At 40.6% G+C, this 20,096-nt stretch overlaps 1 protein-coding gene across 1 annotated transcript in view; it reads left to right on the plus strand.

The window, feature by feature from the left end:
* Positions 1 to 615: 615 nt before the first annotated feature.
* mylka (myosin, light chain kinase a) overlaps positions 616 to 20,096 on the plus strand; it is a 58,333-nt gene continuing 38,852 nt past the window's right edge. The window contains exons 1-12 of the mRNA XM_084725573.1: positions 616 to 757; positions 8,048 to 8,198; positions 9,401 to 9,608; positions 11,246 to 11,288; positions 12,546 to 12,711; positions 13,008 to 13,173; positions 13,266 to 13,287; positions 13,767 to 13,959; positions 14,346 to 14,404; positions 14,653 to 14,753; positions 14,987 to 15,196; positions 18,579 to 18,695. Coding sequence (XP_084581699.1) covers positions 8,052 to 8,198; positions 9,401 to 9,608; positions 11,246 to 11,288; positions 12,546 to 12,711; positions 13,008 to 13,173; positions 13,266 to 13,287; positions 13,767 to 13,959; positions 14,346 to 14,404; positions 14,653 to 14,753; positions 14,987 to 15,196; positions 18,579 to 18,695 — 1,432 coding nt within the window. The 5' untranslated portion in view covers positions 616 to 757; positions 8,048 to 8,051. The remainder of the gene's footprint in view (positions 758 to 8,047; positions 8,199 to 9,400; positions 9,609 to 11,245; positions 11,289 to 12,545; positions 12,712 to 13,007; positions 13,174 to 13,265; positions 13,288 to 13,766; positions 13,960 to 14,345; positions 14,405 to 14,652; positions 14,754 to 14,986; positions 15,197 to 18,578; positions 18,696 to 20,096) is intronic.

Raw genomic sequence — 20,096 nt, forward strand, 5'->3', positions numbered from 1 at the left:
TAGTTAATATTACATTAGTAGCAGCTAGCCGTATATCTGAGTTTACAGCAGAGTTTAGTTAGCTTCATATGAGCTTACATTACATTAAGTAGCAGCTAGCCATATGTACAAGGTGACATAATAGTTTAGTTAGCTTCATATGGGCTAATGTTACATTAGTTGCAGCTAGCTGTATGGCTGAACTAACATCATACTTTAGTTAGCTTCGTGTGAGCTAACGTTATGTTAGCTAGCCATATGTCTGAACTAACATTACAGTTTAGTTAACTTCATATGAGCTAATGTTACATTAGCAGCAGCTAGCCATATGTCTGCTAACATCATACTTTGTTTTGAATGTGATGTCATCAACAACATGCTCTTTTATTGGTCAGTTGTGTTGGTTGATGTTGGAAGTGAAACTTCTGAAAAATCCTGTCTGAAGAAATAAAACCGTCATTGATAGTTATGATCTGGAGGAGGGGGCCTCAGGGGGGCTGATGGGGGCCGATGGGGGCCGATGGGGCCCTGTAACCAGTCAGTCCACCCCTGTGTCAGTCCTGCTGCTGCTCCTGTTTTCAGCCACACAGACCGAGTTTGTTCCACCGGAGCAGCTGAACTCTGCAGAGGAAACAGGACTGAGGAAGAGGAGGAGGAGGAGGAGGAGGAGGCAGAGCCGGTGATGAATGTTCTGATTATTCAGGTGAAGAAAACTGCTGTGAAGCTCAGAACCTCGTCAGTTTGTTCTCTCAGAGTTCTCAGAGGATCCTTCATCCCAGTAAGTTTCAGCTCTTTTATTTCTGCAGCCTGTTTGTTCACTCTGACTGATTTAAAATCGTTCATACAGGTTGATTCTTCTTCTCTGTTTTTAAACAAATTCTTTGGTGGGCGGAGTCAGAGGCTCCACGAGGCTCGCGCCGGTCCACCCGCTCCACAAAACAAACAACAGCTGCTTAACTGATCGGTTCAATACAGATCGATAATGTGGATCAACGTAACAGAAATAACAGTTTAAAGTCTGTTAAAAGATGAACGCCATCGTTCTAATAACCGTGTTTATTATTCATTTAAATGTATTGTTATACTTATTTTAATGATTTTTAACTCTTAAAAACAAACTAATCAACATCAGAGACAGACGTCCTCTCAGTATTTACTGCAGTACAAGTACAGATACTCGAGTAAAAGTAGAAGTACTGATTCAGCTTGTTTACTGCAGTAAAAGTGAAAACGTTCAGGCTCTGAAATGTCCTCAGAGTATAAAAGTAAAAAGTCGTCCTCTGAAGGACATTTACTGACTGTTTCTACTGACTGATTCTACTGACTGTTTCTACTGACTGATTCTGTCCAAAGACAACTGAAGCTCAGCTCTTCTGTCTCACATTCTGACAAATGTTTATTGTTTTCGTCTTGTTACATGTTTACGTCATTTTCATATTGATACGTTATTTTTTTTTTTATCTCGTTTTATCTCTGAGGTTATTTTTTGTCTGGTTGTGTTAAGCCGTTGATTTCGGCCCGTTACATCATTTATCTTGTTTTTATTGTTGTATACCTTTTACGTCACCGTTGTCTTGTTACATCGTTTAAAGTCGTTTTCACCTGGTTGTTCCGCTCTTTTCAGCTTGTTGCATCTTTTTACGTTGTTTTCTTCCATTACAACTAAAGTAACGAGTTTGTTTTAAGTAGTAGAGTAGAAAGTACATATATTTGTGTACAAGTAGAAAAAAATAACTCAAGTAAAGTACAGATACCTAATAAAAAAGTACAGTAACAAAGTATTTGTACTTAGTTACTTCTCTGAACAACAGTGTTTAATCATTTTTAAATGGTCCAGTAATTTATTCAAAATATGTGTAAAAGTGTATGTGAGTGTAAAACCTCTTAATGAAGTACAGTCACAGTTTATCAGCTGATTCAAGTTAAATGTTGGATAAAATATTGAGATATTTGAACTCTGTACTAATGATTATTCTCATTATTGATTTTTCTTCCCCCCCAATTAATTAATTCTGGCACAGTTGTCACATCTGTCCACATGTTTCGACCTGTTATTCAAGTCTTTCCTGAAATTATTTTCATTACTGATTAATCTGTCAATCATTTTCTTGATTGATCCATAATAATAATGATCACATTTAAGAAGCTGAATTCAGAGGATTTGGGCTTTTCCCCTAAAAAATGACTCAAACTGAGAGCAGAGAAAAATGTGATTAATTTAAGATTTACCACTAATTAATTGTTTGAGCTGTAATTAATTTCATTATTTAAATTGAGGACATGAGACTCTTTGATTAAATGTTTGTTTGGTGATTAAAATAATTCTTAAAATGGTTTTAAAGGCATCATGTGAGTGTGTTGTGGGTGAACATGGTGGGAAACAGACGCTCAGTGTTGGAGGATGTTTATGAAACGGTCGACTGACGTGAAGGAATCTGCCTCCGATCAAAAGATTCAACCTGTGCATGAACTCTGGTGCATGCTGGGAACTTTTTCTTTAAGTTACTTCTGAAGTTTCTGCTGGACAGAAAATCTAATACACCTCTTTCTGCTTTTCCCAAACAAGCTGCAGGTTTTTATTCTTTTTAATTTGATCACTTTTAATCTTCTGCTGCTTCCTGTCTCAGTTTAAATAAATCTAATAATTTAAATCATGTTGGACTGTATCTCAGTTTGATCACTTTTAAAACTTGATGTTTGTTGGGTTTTTGTGTCCAAAATGTGCTTATTGTTGAATTAATGGAGCTTAATTGTGACTGTAATTATTCTTAGACACAAGATATATTTGTACCATTTATAATCACAAACCTACAAAAAAAAGTTCAGTTCAGTTCAGTCACATGCTTCAAGATGTTACATCACTGGTGGAGGACGTATCTTTACAGTAATGTACACTGTAAAAATACTCATTTCAGGTAAAAGTCCTGTACTGAAAATGTTCCTTAAGTAAAAATATGTCAGTATAAACATGAAAACCTGCTAAAAGTATTCATAGTAAAAGTTCTTAGTGCAGTAAAATGTACTTTGTGCCTGCTGTTAGCTAGCTAGCTCAGTTAGCTTTGGAACTAGCTGCCTAATTTGCTCACTGAGGTTGTCAGTAGCCAAACATGGCAAGAAAACCAGCTCAGTACTGTACAGCATGATGAGGGCCTTTGTTCTCATCTCTGTTGAGAGCTGCACATGTGCAGTACTGATCAGCACTTTCTGCCACCATGCTAACTTCATTAGCATCGGGCTGAGTCTGGTGGACTGGAGATCCTGACTGGATGGACTGAGAATAGCCTCTGAGACTGGTGGAGACCAGTACTGAGGTGGTTTTCTTACCACGTTTGACTCCTGGCACCCTGGGGCTGAGCCAGCTAATAGGATAGCTAACTCCACGGCTAACAGCACGCTAGTTAATGCCAGCTACAGATAACAAACAGCAATTAGCCTACTTCAGCATGTAAACTAGCTAACTGCTATCTGTAGATCAGCTTACTGTGTTTGCTAAATCTTGGTATTGTACTCTGTCATCTGGACTTATAACACTTAATGACATCTTTATGACAAGTCAATAAATGTACTACTTTACTTGAGAGCAAAGAAAATATTCATGGCACAATTATAACTGTATGACATGTTAGCTTTAGTCTCAGCCTGTTAGCATGATATCATGACCTGTGACCTATTATGTTAGCTTTAGCTTCAGCCTGTTAGCATGATATCATGACCTGTTAGCTTTAGCCTCAGTCCATTAGCATGATATCATGACCTGTGACCTATTATGTTAGCTTTAGCAGCCTGTTAGCATGATACCATTACCTGTGACCTGTTAGCTTTAGCCTCAGTCTATTAGCATGATACCATTACCTGTGACCTGTTAGCTTTAGCCTCAGCCTGTTAGCATGATACCATTACCTGTGACCTGTTAGCTTTAGCCTCAGTCCATTAGCATGATATCATGACCTGGGAATTTTTAATTTTCTTGATCAGTAAAGTAAAAATTCATATCAAGACATAGTTGAAGACAAAACTTTAGAAGAAGAAAGTAAAGTTTTCCAGGTGAAAAATGTTAAAATGTTGGTTATTTCAGTTGTTTTACTGGATAAAGTTTGTTTACATTCAGCAGGAACCTGAAGTCTCCTGATAATCTGTTAATGACAAGCACAGATGGGCGAGAGAGCTTCACTCATCTCTCTCTCTCTCTGTGTCATGCTGAGTTTTTGGCTCTGTGTGTGTGTGTGTGTGTGTGTGTGTGTGTGTGTGTGTGTGTGTGTGTGTGTGTGTGTGTGTGTGACTGCTGAGTGGAAACATTCCCATCATCACACTGACTCTGTTTGTCTGTTATCTCTCTGTGAGGAAACTAGAAACTGTTTTATTTGTTCTATTGATCTTCCATCAGCTGATATCTCTTTTCTTATCTCGATCTGTTTTTCTTTATCTCATGTTGTGAGCCAGTTCTTCTTCCTGTTTCCTGATTCACTTGTTTTCTTCAAACACACACACACACACACACACAGAGCTCCTGGCTGTCGTGAAAGAATCTGTTACTGCAGTAAAAGAAGTGGAACCACAGTGTAGAAACAGTTTGTGTCTCCTTCCCAACAGGTTCATTATAAGGACGAGACAGACGTCCTCTCAGTCTTTACTGCAGTACAAGTACAGATACTCGAGTAAAAGTAGAAGTACTGATTCAACTTGTTTACTGCAGTAAAAGTGAAAAAGTTCAGGCTCTGAAATGTCCTCAGAGTATAAAAGTAAAAAGTCGTCCTCTGAAGGACATTTCTACTGACTGATTCTACTGACTGTTTCTACTGACTGATTCTACTGACTGTTTCTACTGACTGTTTCTGAGTCTTTGTCTCTGTCTGTCTCACATTCTGACATCTTTTATTTTGTTTTTCTCTTTATGTCCTCTTACATCTCTAATCTTGTTTTTCTTTTGTTGCATCGTTTTCATCTTCTTACATCTTTTATGTCATTTCCATGTTGTTCTGTCGTTTTTGTCTCATGTCTTTTATGTAATTTTCATCTTGTTTGTGTTGTTACGGTGTTGCTTTCATCTTGTAATATCTTTTATGTAATTATTGTTTTGTTGCATTATTTTGATCTTGTTAAGTCTTTTACATAACTCTTGTCTTATTATGTTGCTTTTGTCTCATCTTTTATGTCATTTTTGTCCTCTTACCTTTTGTTACATTGTTTCATCTTCTTATGTCTTTTACACAGTTTTTGTCTTGCTGCTTTCTTTTAATTCTGGTACATCCTTTTCTTAGTTTTTATTTTATTGTTTTCTGTTCTCGTCTTACGTCGTTACGTTACGTCGTTTTTGTCTTATGTCTTTTATGAAATTCATGTCTTGTTGTGTTTTGTTCTTCATCTTTGTCATACAACATCACATGCCCTTTAGCTAATGTAGCATTTTAGCTTTGCATTTATGAATCTAACTCAGCTGATTATTTTTGTTCACATCTAAAACACTTCAAACACATGAAGCTGTGTTTTTGAGATGAGCTCCATCTGCTTCTTATTTCTGACGTTCTCATCAGCTCCGCTGTGAAGCTAACATTAGCATGCTAACACTCTGTTGCTGTGGACCTGTAACCTTCACCTTCACATGCTGCTAATAAAGTTTGACATTTATTTTTAAATGTTTGCTTGAAGCCCACAGCAGTAGGATTAGCGTTAGCATTAAGTCTGCAGCAGCTTCATGTATTTACCTTTAAGATTGAGGCAGGTCGTCTGTTTTTATATGAAGAGAAAAATGTCTGGAAATAATCAAGCGGCTGTGTAGTTTGAGCGCTAATGTGGAGTTGATAGGAATCAAAGGTCGACGTTCAGATGAAACCGGTCTTTAAAAACAGGAACGAGTCGGTGTATTTAGCAGCTGCTGGCGGCTGCAGAGCCATGTAAGGCAGCTGAGTGTGTCAGCAGCATATTTTCACTGTGACAGCAGGGAAACCAACTGTTTGTTCTGAAAACATTCAGCAAACGTTTCACTCTGATGAAACCGTCTGGGTCATCCAACAAACATCCAGCCAACGTCCAGCCAACGTCCAGCCAACGTCCAGCCAACGTCCAGCCAACGTCCAGCCAACACAGCAGGAAGTCAAACACACTGAAATAACTGACAGATGACGGAGCGCTGGCACTGAGCATGCTCAGTGACCAGGATCTGTGACTGGAGTCTGTCAGTCAATCCCAACACCTTCAGGAAACCAGATTTAGGCACAAAAACTACTTTGTCGGGTCCAGAGGTGGAAAGTAACTAAGTACAAATACTTTTTACTTTTCCTTCCTTCATCTGAACAAATATCTGAACTTTCTGCTCTGAGGTGAATTATTGATTATTGTTATTTTGCATCATTGTGCGTCGCCTTCAAACATCAAGACTGATTTCAAGTTAAATGGACGAAACAATAAGACACAGAAAAGATGATTGACTGGTGGATCCATCAGAGGACATCACACAGGACAGACGGGACGAGACAAGGACGCAGTAAACAACCTAATTAGTCAAAAACAAAGTAACAAAACAAAACTTACACAACAAGACAAAACTGCAGTAAAGGATGTAACAAGACTAATGAATAACAAGATGAAAACAACACAAGAAAACAGAAATAACGTAAAAGACAACTTTTTGTCTTTTACACCATTTATGTCTTGTGAAGTCTGTTATATAATTTCTGTCTTGCTATGTCTTTTTCGTCTTTTATATCTCGTCACATCTTTGATGTCGTTTTTGTTTTGTTGTCGTCGTGTTTTCTTAAAGTTTACAGATATGGACCAAACGGAGCAGCAGCAGCACCTTTGGGGGGGGGGGGGTGCAGTGTAGCAGTGTAACCAATAGTTCAAGAGTGAGACAACCACAGGACACAAAGAAGAAGTTTTTAAATCCTAAAGTACTGAAATAACGATTGTCATCAGTCAGTCGGTCAAAAGAATTCTCTCTCACATGTGATGATGTATTTAATGACCTCACAGACCGTCGTCATCTACAGCGCTGCCTCTACGTTTGTCTCTTTGTCAACAGGTTCACTATTACAACCTCCTGCAGCGTCTCCACTGATCCAACAACCACAACTCTGGTTTGGTGGAAACAAACTCCTCAATCACTGAGATAGATGAGAAAATATTTGGAGAGGAGCAGGAGGTGAAATTTAATTTAACAGTTTTAATGTCTGAACAGTCTCTGTGTCAGAAAACAAGAATTCACAACTTCAAGCTATTTAAGAATCTGTTAAAGTCCCTCAAGAACTCAAACTAACAACACCTGCTGATAACAGGTGTAAGAGGTGTGCTGCTGTTATAATCATATTTATATATATCTGATCAGCAGAAACAGTGACACCTCCACATTTTGTTCCTCTGTTGTCTGCATGTGTCAGCTGGGTATTTTCTGCCAAATCAGCGCAGTGTGTTTTCTTTTTAAGAATTTGAAACTTTATAGGACCATTATATATATATATATATATATATATATTTTTTTTTTTTTTTTTTTTTTTTTTTTTCTGAAAATGTTGGTCCTTTAAAGTTTAAAGTTGTGTCCCAGATGATTTAATCAGGCATAAAAAGTGTCAGCTATACCCCAAGGACCCCTGTCTCACTTCCTGGTTTAAAAAAGTTGGGAATGCTGCTCAAACACTGATAAACTTCTGTTTTTCAGTTTAGGAAAGATTAAACATGGACTGTAAAATAAAACTGATTTTAATTTAAATATTTAATTTGATTTTTTATCAAACTAAAACAAAAAAAGATCAGCGATGGAAAACTTGAACTAACCTGTGAGTTTCCTTATAAGGTCAAAGATGGAGTGAGTCACATGTTCATGATCACAAACACACACACACACACACACACACACACACACACACACACGTTTTCATCTTCATGTCTTTGATCTGTTCATCCTTCACCACACACATAGTCTTCCCACACACTCATACATTTGAATTTTCCCAGTTTCTAACCAGTAAATCAATATTATTGATTGATGAGTCTTTAATCAAAGTCCATTGGCAGCTGGATGTTTGACTAAGATGACACTGTTTTAATTTTATTGTGTGTTTTGTCTCTGTGACAGCAGGATGAGTGACGTGCAGTTGGCTTCAGCCTCCTCCCCCGTCTCCCAGGTGACAGGATGCAGCTCTGGCGGCAGCAAGCCTCCGGCCTTCATCCTCCCTCCTCGCAACGCTCGGGTCGCCCTGGGGGGAGACGCCCGCCTGGAGGGGAAGGTGGGACATGTCCGTTTCCTTTTGTCTGCTGCTGTGAAGTGAGGTCGTTAAAATCCACAGACTTCACACATCAACCAATCACATGAACTAACCCAGGATGACATCATCATCATCATCATCACTTACTGAAAGAGACATTAAGTTCATGTATAGACAAGGGGTGAGAGGATTTCATACAGAGGGGGTGTCAGGTGTCAGGTGCCAGGTGTCAGGTGTCAGGTGTCAGGTGCCAGATCTCAGGTGTCAGGTGACAGATCTCAGGTGTCAGGTGTCAGGTGCCAGATCTCAGGTGCCAGGTGACAGGTGTCAGGTGCCAGGTGACAGGTGTCAGGTGACAGATCTCAGGTGGCAGGTGCCAGGTGACAGGTGTCAGGTGCCAGATCTCAGGTGTCAGATGTCAGGTGTCAGGTGCCAGATCTCAGGTGTCAGATGATGTCAGGTGTCAGGTGTCAGGTGATGTCAGGTGTCAGATGTCAGGTATCAGGAGGTGTCAGTTGTCAGGTGTGTTCAAATGTTCTAACAACAGCAGGAGGTTTGACATCAGCTGCTGAGACAGGAGAGGAAACATGAGGAGGGATTAACATGTCTTCAGTTCTTCAGTCTTGTGACTGACTGCATCCTGATGTGAAGAAGTCAACTGAACACACACACACACACACACACACACACACACACACACACACACACACACACACACACTTCTAGTTTCATTAAAATCTGACCAGTTGACGACTGAATAAAAACTCCTGTTGTTCTCAGGTAGAAACACATTTCTGTCTCAGGTTCCACTTGTCGGTGGGAGAATGTTGTGTGTCTGTAATCCCACAGCACCTGAATGCACCATCTCAGCCATCAGTCCAGTGGATGATGATTATTACAGTTTTGTCTGAAAACTCAACAACAAGACTCAAAGACTGAACTTGAGAAACAAAATCGTGAAGCGGCAGTTTTCTGTTAGCTTTGAGTTGATGAGTTAAAACAGCTCCAACAGCAGACAGCCAATCAAAATTCAGATTGTTAATCACCTGAAACTGTAAATCACACCTGATCTGACTGAGTCAGGACTGATTCATTCTAAGATGAACTCCTCAGATTTTAATCACACCTGTTGGGGGTGTTTTAGTGAATTCAGGTGTTGAGACCATCAGGACGGTTTCTGTTCATGTCAGTTCAATAAAACACCTGTGACTTCTGTCTTTCAGGTGCGCGGTCATCCTGACCCTCAGGTCACATGGTACAGAGAGGGAAGGGCTGTGATTGGTGGAGAGCGTTGTGTTGTGAAGCAAGGTGGGTGGGGAACCTTCAGCCTTGTGGTGGGCGGAGTCAGAGAGGAAGACCTGGGCCGTTACACCTGTCAGGCCACTAATCAGGCTGGGAGCCGGCAGGTTACCGTGGAGATCCTTCTGGAAGGTTTGAACACCTGATTTGTTCTGCTAATACTACAACTGATGCTATAAGCAATGCTAGGTTAGTATATTTAAATCTATAAATCTCTCAGCTAAAGCTAGCATACAGCCTCAGAGGCTAATAGGTTATCCAGCAGCATGTTAGCGTAGCTACACAACAATATTCAGCAAGTTTAATGTAATAAAATTGCTTTCCGGGTGCTAATGTGTGAAACCTCCTGCTACATGACAATGCTAATGCTAGAGCTAATACTACAACTACTGCTAAATTATCTGCTAATGCTAGCACTACAGTTACAGAGTATTTCAGCCTGTGCTAACACCACGACTGCTGGCTAAGCTACTGCTAACATCTTGCTCTGTGAATTTTGGCACAAGCAGAGATAAAATACTGAGTTTAATAAAGAACATTTCAGTAAATCTGTGGACATGTTTTAGACCTTTTGTCTCATAGTTGAATTAAAGGGACAGTTCTTATTATTTTAGGTGTGGCTGTATGAAGCAGCAGGAGTAGCGGTGTAGGAAGCTGATCAGTGTCCTGCTGTGGACGGGGTCAGCAGCAACACCTGTTTATAATACCTAAAAAAAAAACCTGTATCAGTTTACATGCACACTATATTCAGAATATTTTCACCACTTTTGTGACTTCAGTGATTCTGTACTTTCATTTTAAATCACTGAAGCCACACAACAACACAAACACACTAACAGATGGAGGCAGCAGACCAACAACTCCTGTGTTGTGTGAGATAAAATTACTGATTTTATGAATGGAGTTTGGTTGGTTTGTAGAGAGTGATATTTTTATTTTTTAACGGTGGTTTCCTGTCAGAAAAGTCTGTCTGACAGAAAGATAAAGAGGTGAAAATATTCTAAATATCGTGAACACATACACTGATATAGATTTTCTTTAGGTGTTCCTGCTGACCCTGTCCACAGCAGGACATTGATTAACTTCCTCCACTGGTTCTCCAAACTGAACTCCATCTTCTGAAGCCAAAACACCGACTGTGGAGAAGAACTGTATAGAACCACACTGCAGATAATCTGAACTGTCCTTTTAATTAATGTCTTTAATTAAAATATAACGTAAAATCTACAATAATACATATTTCATAAGAGCAAACACCAATGATTCTTAAATAAAGATTTAAAATTCACCATCGGTCCTGCAGTTCTCCAAACATGAGCTCACAGATATAAAACCTGTGTGTGTGTGTGTGTGTGTGTGTGTGTGTGTGTGTGTGTGTGTGTGTGTGTGTGTGTGTGTGTGTGTGTTGGAGGTTTTAATGCGTTGTAAACAGCTCGCCAGCAGCTTCCTGTTTTTTTAAACACGACCAGACTGAAGCAGAGTTTCTTCACACTCTGAGAAACAGAACTGGATCACAGACAGTCGACAGAAACTCGTGACAGCTGTGACCTCAGACCTGCTCACACCTGCTCACACCTGCTCACACCTGCTCACACCTGCTCACATCTGCTCACACCTGCTCACACCTGCTGCTCACACCTGCTCACATCTGCTCACACCTGCTCACAGCTGTTTAACTCTTCACACTCATCTCATCTTCCCGTTGTGTCTGAAAATCATCATCATCCTCCTGCTGCTGCTCTCAGACTTAAATGTTTCTCCTCCTACAGAGAATTCTGGGAAGAAGTATGGCCTCCCATCCTCCATGAAAGGGTGAGCTGCTGCTCCTCCTCCTATTCCTCCTCCTCTTCCTCCTCCTCTTCCCTCTGTTCTTCCTCATCTTTTTCCTCCTCCTCCTCTTCCCTCTGTTCTTCCTCGTCTTTTTCCTCCTGCTCTTCCTCCTCCTCCTCCTCCTGCATCAGTGTGCAGAGTGATGAAGAGGAGTCGTGACTGGTTCACCTCCTGCTCCTGACATTTTCACTGCTGTCACAATGTACTCAGTACTCAAGTACTGTACTTAAAGGGACATTTCACCCCAAAATCAAAAACTCTTATTGTACCGTTGAGCTTTTTATCCATTCAGATAGTTTTGGTGTGAGAATCTACCAAGACTTCTTTCTCTCTTTTTAAGTTTTTAATTTATTTTCTTTCCTGAAAGTAGAAGTACTTTCTTTCCAAGTAGTTAAGTAGACTTTTCAGGTATCTGAACTTTACTTACTTTCTCCTCTTTGCATTTTCAGAACAGAGTCGTAACTTTAGTTTTCAGGACGTTGAGGAGAATTATTGATTATTTTTATTTTATAACACGTTGCAAGATGAAAACAATTTAATAATTAATTAATAACATGAAAATGACGTAAAAGTTGTAACAAGGAAAAACAAATGTAAAAGACAATGGATTAGCAGTCCATCACCTTAACTGCTCGGCCACCTCGTCTTTGGTTATGATTTTCCAGGTGAACACAGTTTGTTCTCATATAAATCAAACAAAGTTGAACCTAGTTAACTTTTCTTGCTATGCAAACTGGTGTTTCACTGCAGGGGAATTAGCTCAAATGATAGAGCGCTCATTTAGCATGTGAGAGGTAGTGGGATCAAAGCCTGCATTCTCCATGAGACTTTGGCGTCCTCTCTTCTTCCTCCATGTCTGCTGTGGATCCCATCCCAAAAGTCAAATTCAGGTGTGTTTTTTCCTTTTTTTTACTGTTCAGACTTCCTAAAACCAATCTGGATATAATCTGGATTCATGTGCATCCAAAAGGTTTTTGTGATGATTGTCAGGTATCAGAAACTGTAGTTGCAGAAATATATAATCACGTTTGTTCCTCCATTCAATCTGATGTAAAAACCGTGAACGTTGTGAAGCGCTGATGACGACGTACGCGTTGAAAGTTCTACCAGCGTTCTGACTCTGATAGACGTCCAGTGTCCCCGGCAGAACCTGATTAAAAGATGAGAAAGTGATTCATGGTGACCTTGCTCTTTTTTCACTGGTGTAAAGAACAAAACTCCTTTTTCCCATAATTCCAGGTGTCGCTCGGCGGTCCCAGCGGTGGAGAACAGGCCCAGTATTTGGGGCGAGAGTCCACCGAAGTTCGTCACTAAACCAAGCCGAGTGATCGCCAAGCTGGGACAGACTGGGAAGTTCTCCGCCAAAGCGACAGGACGTCCACAACCCTGGGTCACATGGTACAAGGTGGGAGGAGCTTAATTGAGACCTTTCTGATTAGAGCAGAGATTTCTTTTAAAGAAAGCAGTCATGACAACAGGACGTTACAATAATCAACAGAAATCAACTGTCGGCTCAGCTGTTAACTGTACTGTTACCTGATTAGTGTCTTTGTCCGTGTTGACTCCTGACAGGAGGACACAGATGTTCCTGTAGACGTACAGAGACGAGGGGGTAAAGATGAGAGACAGGAGGGAAACAGAACTGTCCATAAACCAGCGGAGAAATGAATTAATCTGTTTTTGTCTGTGTCTCTCTGTCAGGGGGAGGCGGAGCTTCAGTCTGGTGGCCGGGTCCGTATGTACGAGCGCTCTGGTCTGCACTTCCTAGAGATACAGGAAGTGCACATGGAGGATGCAGGGAGTTACACTTGTTTGGTCACCAACAGCGCTGGAACAGCAACCGCCACTGCCGTACTCACCGTCCAGGGTGAGTCGACCAATCACGTTCCATCTCTTCCTCTGATAAAGACAGAATAACTGAACATTTAGTGAATGTGTCTGTCCTGGTTCTCCTCTCAGGTGTTCCTGAGGACTCGTCCAGGTGAGTCACTTCTTCACCTGTTCTCACGCATCAAATTGACAGACTGCATCGATAAACGTTTTACAGCATTATATGAATATTTTTACCTGATTTAACAAAGTTAAACAGTCGAACTGACTTTTAAATGAGAGAAGCTCTTTAGTTTTTCCAAAACTCACATACTTTTTCTGCTGGGGTAAACGGAACTGAGCGGTTGGATGCTGTCCCTCAGTCGGCCATTTTTTACTCACAAAAAACGTCTTAATCGTCTTATCAGCCCCTGGCAGGTGTAGGTCATGTTGGTACAACTGACCCCTGGCAGGTGTAGGTCATGTTGGTACAACTGACCCCTGCTCTTCAGTGTCTTTTTAAAAAGACACAGGGACGTTCTGATGTCCTTTCAGAACCAGAAACATGAAACACTGAGTGATAAAACGATCAAAGAGGCTCCAGAACAATAGATTTTAAAGTTAAAACTGGTTCTGATCCTCCTCCTGCAGTACTGTCCAATCAGCTGAGGCCACACAGACCACAACCAATCACCTGACAGCTGCTCCCAGTGCTCCCAGCTCCCAGACAGAGCCGCCCACACCCAGACAGAGGGAGCCTCAGCCTGGACCAGCAGCCTCCTGGAGGAGCAGACCTCCTGTACAGCTCCCCCTGGTGGCTGAGAGGAGAAGTGCAGCTGCTCAGGTCAGAAGACATACTGACGAGATTCTGTTAAAACTGTTGGACAGAAAATTAAATAACTGTGATTATAAAAGTCAGTCCAGTCACAGCAAACATGGACAGAACATCAACATGAAGTCTCACAGACATTAATCACATCAAGTCTACACTCTAAAAAAAATGTTGTTGGCAAAACCCGTCCGTCCGTCCGTCTGTCTGTCTGTCCATCTGTCTGTCTGTCCGTCTGTCTGTCTGGCTGTCTGTCCGTCTGTCCATCTGTCCGTCCGTCTGTCTGTCTGTCCATCTGTCTGTCTGTCTGTCCATCTGTCCGTCTGTCTGTCTGTCTGTCTGTCTGTCTGTCTGTCCATCTGTCCGTCTGTCTGTCCATCTGTCTGTCTGTATATCTGCAGGTCCAGTCGGTCTCCAGTCCTGATCCAGTTCAGTCTGGTTCTGGTTCAGACAGCAGCAGGTAAAGCTAATGTTCTGTTAGCTAACTTGTGTTACAAGCTAACGATGATAATCAGCTGTGGAAGTAGTTAGCTTACTAGCTAATGTTAGCATGACTGTACAGGTTTGTCTTGATGATGCAGCAGTTTTTCAGCTGTTTTTATTCATGTATCGGTTTTATTTTTCTTTGACTGTGAAACAGTTTAAAGTTGTCTGAGTGTCCAACAGCGTCTCTGTGTCTCAGTGTCTTTGTGTCTCTGGTTGTTTCAGGGCAGGTCGAAGGTCAGTGTTGGGGTTCAACCTGCGGTTTGAGGCCGTTCCTTTGGACCAGGAGGCCACAGAAGGAGCTCAGGTCACGTTCACCTGCCAAAGTAATAAACCCTGTGATTCTACCTGAACATGTTCAGTATTAATTGAATAGAGTTGACACTTCCTGTGTCTTTTACAGTGTGCTGTGATTGAATTAATAATTGATTATTAATCAATTATTCGATGAATCATCACAGCTCTGGTGTTTACTGACTTGTCTCTGAGGTGTAATGACGGTGTCCTGCCTGCAGTTTCTTTGTTTCTTTAACAAACATCTTGTCTCATCTGCTCTCAGTCTCGTCTGCTGTCGTCGCCACGGTGACGTGGCTGAAGGACGGGGTTCCGGCGAGGACGGGTCAGGGTCTGCAGCAGAGCCGGGACGGGACCCGTCTGACAGTCACCATGGAGAGGGTGAGACGGGAGGACGAGGGGACGTACAGCTGTCAGCTGGTCACTGCTGAGGGACGGACCGTTACCTCAGCAACATGGATGCTCAGAGTCCACAGTAAGACCCGTCTGTCTCAAATGAGATTTTATTTGTCCCACGACGAGGAACGTTTCCGTGTTACAGCAGCGAAGTGGAGAGAAAAAATATCAAGAAGCATCAATAAAAAGATAAAAATAAAATAGAAACACATGAATAATTTAAACAATATAAAATCAGGAACACTGTCTGTCTGTGTGGGATTATGGGATTTCTGACTGGAGAACTGGCGCCACCTGCTGTTTATCTCCATGAAGCATCATCACATCACTGCAGTCCACTGTTAACGGGCCCCTGTGTCTCCTGGGAAACTGTCTCAGATTGTCTTAAAATAAAAGATCAACTGTTTATATCAAGTTCAAACTAAAATACGTCACATTTCTACATTAAAATGTAAAAACACTCAAACACCTGGATGGCATGTGGGGGTTTTTAGGACCCTGACGACGTCTAGTTGAGAGTTTCTGATGCTGTTGAGGACGATAATGTCCCACGGGGTTCATATGGTGACCGTGTGGACTTGATGTCCAGGCAAACAGAAAAAGATGCAGATTTTTAGAACTCCTGAACCGTCAACATACAAATGAACCCACTTTTTCATTTTTCTTCTAATATGGAACATCATGGTTCATGACACAAACATGTTTTTGGCTCATAACACTGAGAAGTTTGATATTTTTCTTCACAGTTGTTTCCTCCATCAGACAAATGAAGTTTATTAGTTTATTAGTTTTATTTTGTCAAACAGGACGAGGGGGAAGGGGGTCACCTCTGGATTTAGAACAAGAACAAGAACAGAAGGAGAACAGATGAAGAACAGATGAAGAACAGATGAAGAACAGACGAAGAACAGAAGAAGAACAAACAAAGAACAGACGAAGAACAAACAAAGAACAGATGAAGAACAGATGAAGAACAAACAAAGAACAAACAAAGAACAGACGAAGAATACGAAGAACAGAAGAAGAACAAACAAAGAACAGATGAAGAACAGACGAAGAACAGATGAAGAACAGATGAAGAACAGAAGAAAAACAAACAAAGAACAAACGAAGAATACGAAGAACAGAAGAAGAACAAACAAAGAACAGATGAAGAACAGACGAAGAACAGATGAAGAACAGATGAAGAACAGAAGAAAAACAAACAAAGAACAAACGAAGAATACGAAGAACAGAGGAAGAACAAACAAAGAACAGATGAAGAACAGACGAAGAACAGATGAAGAACAGATGAAGAACAGAAGAAGAACAAACAAAGAACAAACAAAGAACAGATGAAGAACAGAAGAAGAACAAACAAAGAACAGATGAAGAACAGATGAAGAACAAACAAAGAACAGATGAAGAACAGATGAAGAACAGACGAAGAACAGATGAAGAACAGAAGAAAAACAAACAAAGAACAGACGAAGAACAAACAAAGAACAAACAAAGAACAAACAAAGAACAGATGAAGAACAGAAGAAAAACAAACAAAGAACAGACAAAGAACAGATGAAGAACAGAAGAAGAACAAACAAAGAACAGACGAAGAACAGATGAAGAACAGAGGCATTGATCAGATGATCACTGGTCAATAACTGAATGATTTAAATCTGTTAAAATCAGTGAAGTGGAAAAATATAAACAGAACATTTCAGACACGACAGAAGTGATTTTGTTCTGTGATGATCAGAGTGTGTTGGACTGAAGTGTCCATGAGGGGGCAGCAGAGGGAAACAACACACACACACACACACACACACACACACACACACACACACACACACACACACACACAAAGTTCAAAACTTTATTTAATCAGTGAGATGAGACGACAGTTTGACAAACACACTCGTCTTTAAAGTAATAAATCTAAAAGTCCTGTCATATTAGTAGAGTTTTCACACTGATGCTTTGATCAGCGCCACCAGGTGGAGATACTTTAAACTTACTTTATGTTTATATGATTCCCAACCTAGGGCTCTGGCTCCTCCAAAGAGTCACCAGATACATGTGAGGGGGTCATCATGATCCAGAACAAGAACAATGATGAACATGATTAACAGGAGAGAAGAAGAAAAGTTCTATCAAAGTCTCATTATCATTATCATCAGTTTTTCATAATTAAATACAGGATCAGAATAAAAACATTAAAAACACTAGCAGCAGCATCAGAGAGAAGAAGAAGAAGAAGGAGGAGGAGGAGGAGGAGCTCAGCAGAGCCTCTGGTTTCGTACGACTGTTAAACAAATATGAGAGCTGAAAACCATATAAAGACAAAACATGCTGCTGCAGCCTGAACACACACACACACACACACACACACACACACACACACACACACACACACACACACACACACACACAGACTGAAGCCGACCCAAGAAGGGCATCGACAGGGAAATCCACCCCGTGTGTGTGTGTGTGTGTGTGTGTGTGTGTGTGTGTGTGTGTGTGTGTGTGTGTGTGTGTGTGTGTGAGTGTGTGTGTGTGTGTGTGTGTGTGTGTGTGTGGTGTGTGTGTGTGTGTGTGTGTGTGTGTGTGTGTGTGTGTGAGCAGCAGATGTTTCACATCAGGAGAAATTCACCTCTGAAAACTCGTCAGCTGAGACCAACGTTCTCTTTAATTGCAGCAGTTTCTCAAACTTTGGCTCGGGGCCCCAGATTGGGCCGTGGACGTGTTTTTACTGAGACAATTTGAGCTGCAGGCTGCATGAAACATCAAAATGAGCTCTGATTGGTCAGTTTTCATCTGATTTATTGTTTTCCAGTGTGACTTATTTCATCTCATTTTCTCTCCAGTTAACATGAAGTCGTTCTTCTTCTTGTTCCATAATGAGTGTCCTGGAGAACATGAAGAAAATGATCGGTGTATGAATGATTATTGATCTGCTGGAGGAAAAACAACACAACCTGCTGGATACTAAAGACCAACTGATCATTACAGACTCCAGATCCATTGAGCCTCCAGAGTGCGTCCTCCCTTTGAGTCAGGAATAAAAAAACAAACAAATAAATAAATAAATAAATAAAGTATTTTGAGGGGGTTTTGATTTTTACTCTTCAATTCTGCTGGAAAATAAATGCTGAAGATCAAACTCTTGTCTATTAAACCTCGTAACTGAACTTGAAAAACATAAACTTGACATAAACTCATTTTATAAATACATGAATATTTAATGTAAATATTATATTTAATGAATATAACAGTTAATGAAGTAAATTAATGAATTATGTTTTAATTAAATTAAAAACAAAACACATTTGATTATTACAGAGAAGTGAGAGTTCTGTCGTCTTCATCATGTTTACAGATGATGCACTTTTGTTTGCTGATGTTGTCGATTGAACACAGCAACAAAAATATGATGATGACGACGATGATGACGATGGTGATGATGTCTCTCCTTCCTCCATCAGAAAGCCTTGCGCCAGCCACGACTCGGTCCTCATATGTCGGGGGCCTGGCCTCGCTGACAACCCAGAACGTGTCACGGCGTCATGAAGGCGTGGCGGAGATGGAGAGCAGCGTCAAAGGTCAGAGGTCACTCTGTTTTCTTCTGTTTCAATAGGACATCATCAACAAATGTTTCCTTAGACAATCAGTGAAGACATGAACCAGAGGAGACAGACGTCCCCTCAGTCTTTACTGCAGTACAAGTACTGATACTTGAGTAAAAGTAAAAGTACTGATTGAACTCATGAAGTGTGTCTTTCATGTTGTTTCATCTTGTTGTGTTGTGATTTTTCTGACATGATGATGCTGTTCGTCTTCTTCTTCTTCTCTCCTTTCTAACGCTCAGTCTGTAGGATTTAGTGCCATCTAGTGGCGATGCTGCAGACTGCAAACATCTTGTTGCGTCCTCCTCACAGTGTAGGAGAACCTTTGGTGGCTGTGAAACTCACTTTAAACCTCAAACTCATGGCGGTTCAACATGGCGGCCTCCATCAAGAGAAGCCGCTCTCTGTACAAATAAAGGTTCATTCTTATTTTCAGACGGATGAATATATTAAGATCCTGACAATAAATCCTAAAAGCTTTATATGGAAAATGAAAATCGTTCATCACAGGAAATCCCCGACTGAACACACACACACACACACACACACACACACACACACACACACACACACACACACAAACACTCACTCACACACACACACACACACACACACACACACACACACAGACACACACACACACAGACACACACACACACACACACACACACACACACACACACACACACACACACTGAAATATCAGGAGGTTCCCACAGACCAACCCACTCGACCCTCAGAGACTCACATGTCCTTGTGTGGACAATAAAGTTTTGTGTGACTCGAAAGACTCGAGTGGAGTCGTGTCTTTGTTTACATCAGAGTCATTAATAAATTAATAATCTATACTAACGATGGGTCACATGACATCATGGTGACGACACAGCAGCCTCAGACAAAAAGCTCTGAAAACACAACAGGACAAATTTGTGATTTGTGATGAATAAATCAGATTCATTCAACATAAAGGGACAGTTCACCACAAAATCTAAACTTCACATTTTTCTCTCACCTCTTCTCATATTCATTCACATCGATCAGGAGTCAGTAACCTTTTGGTCAAAAAAGAGAAAAATCTGAGTGGAGCCACAGTTATTACACTGTAAAAAAAACTTTTAGTTTTGTTCCCAATTCAAATTCTTCAGTTTTGAAAAAGTTTGATCAACTGCTGAAGTTTATTTGAGATAATTACCTTTCCTTCTTTAGATAAAATTAAATCTTTGAGTTTTAGAAACTCCCCAAAAAATATATTTACCAAATTATTGAGTAAATTAATTAAAGTGAGAGTGAAAGAGTTTTAAAATTCAGGTTGCACATTGTGAACATGTTGCTTAATCAATCACTTGATTGATTGTTATTGAAGAATACATCTTTTGC

This window comes from Lutjanus erythropterus, chromosome 8, assembly GCF_056507025.1.
Source record: "Lutjanus erythropterus isolate fLutEry1 chromosome 8, fLutEry1.hap2, whole genome shotgun sequence".
Taxonomy (NCBI): Eukaryota; Metazoa; Chordata; class Actinopteri; order Lutjaniformes; family Lutjanidae; genus Lutjanus; species Lutjanus erythropterus.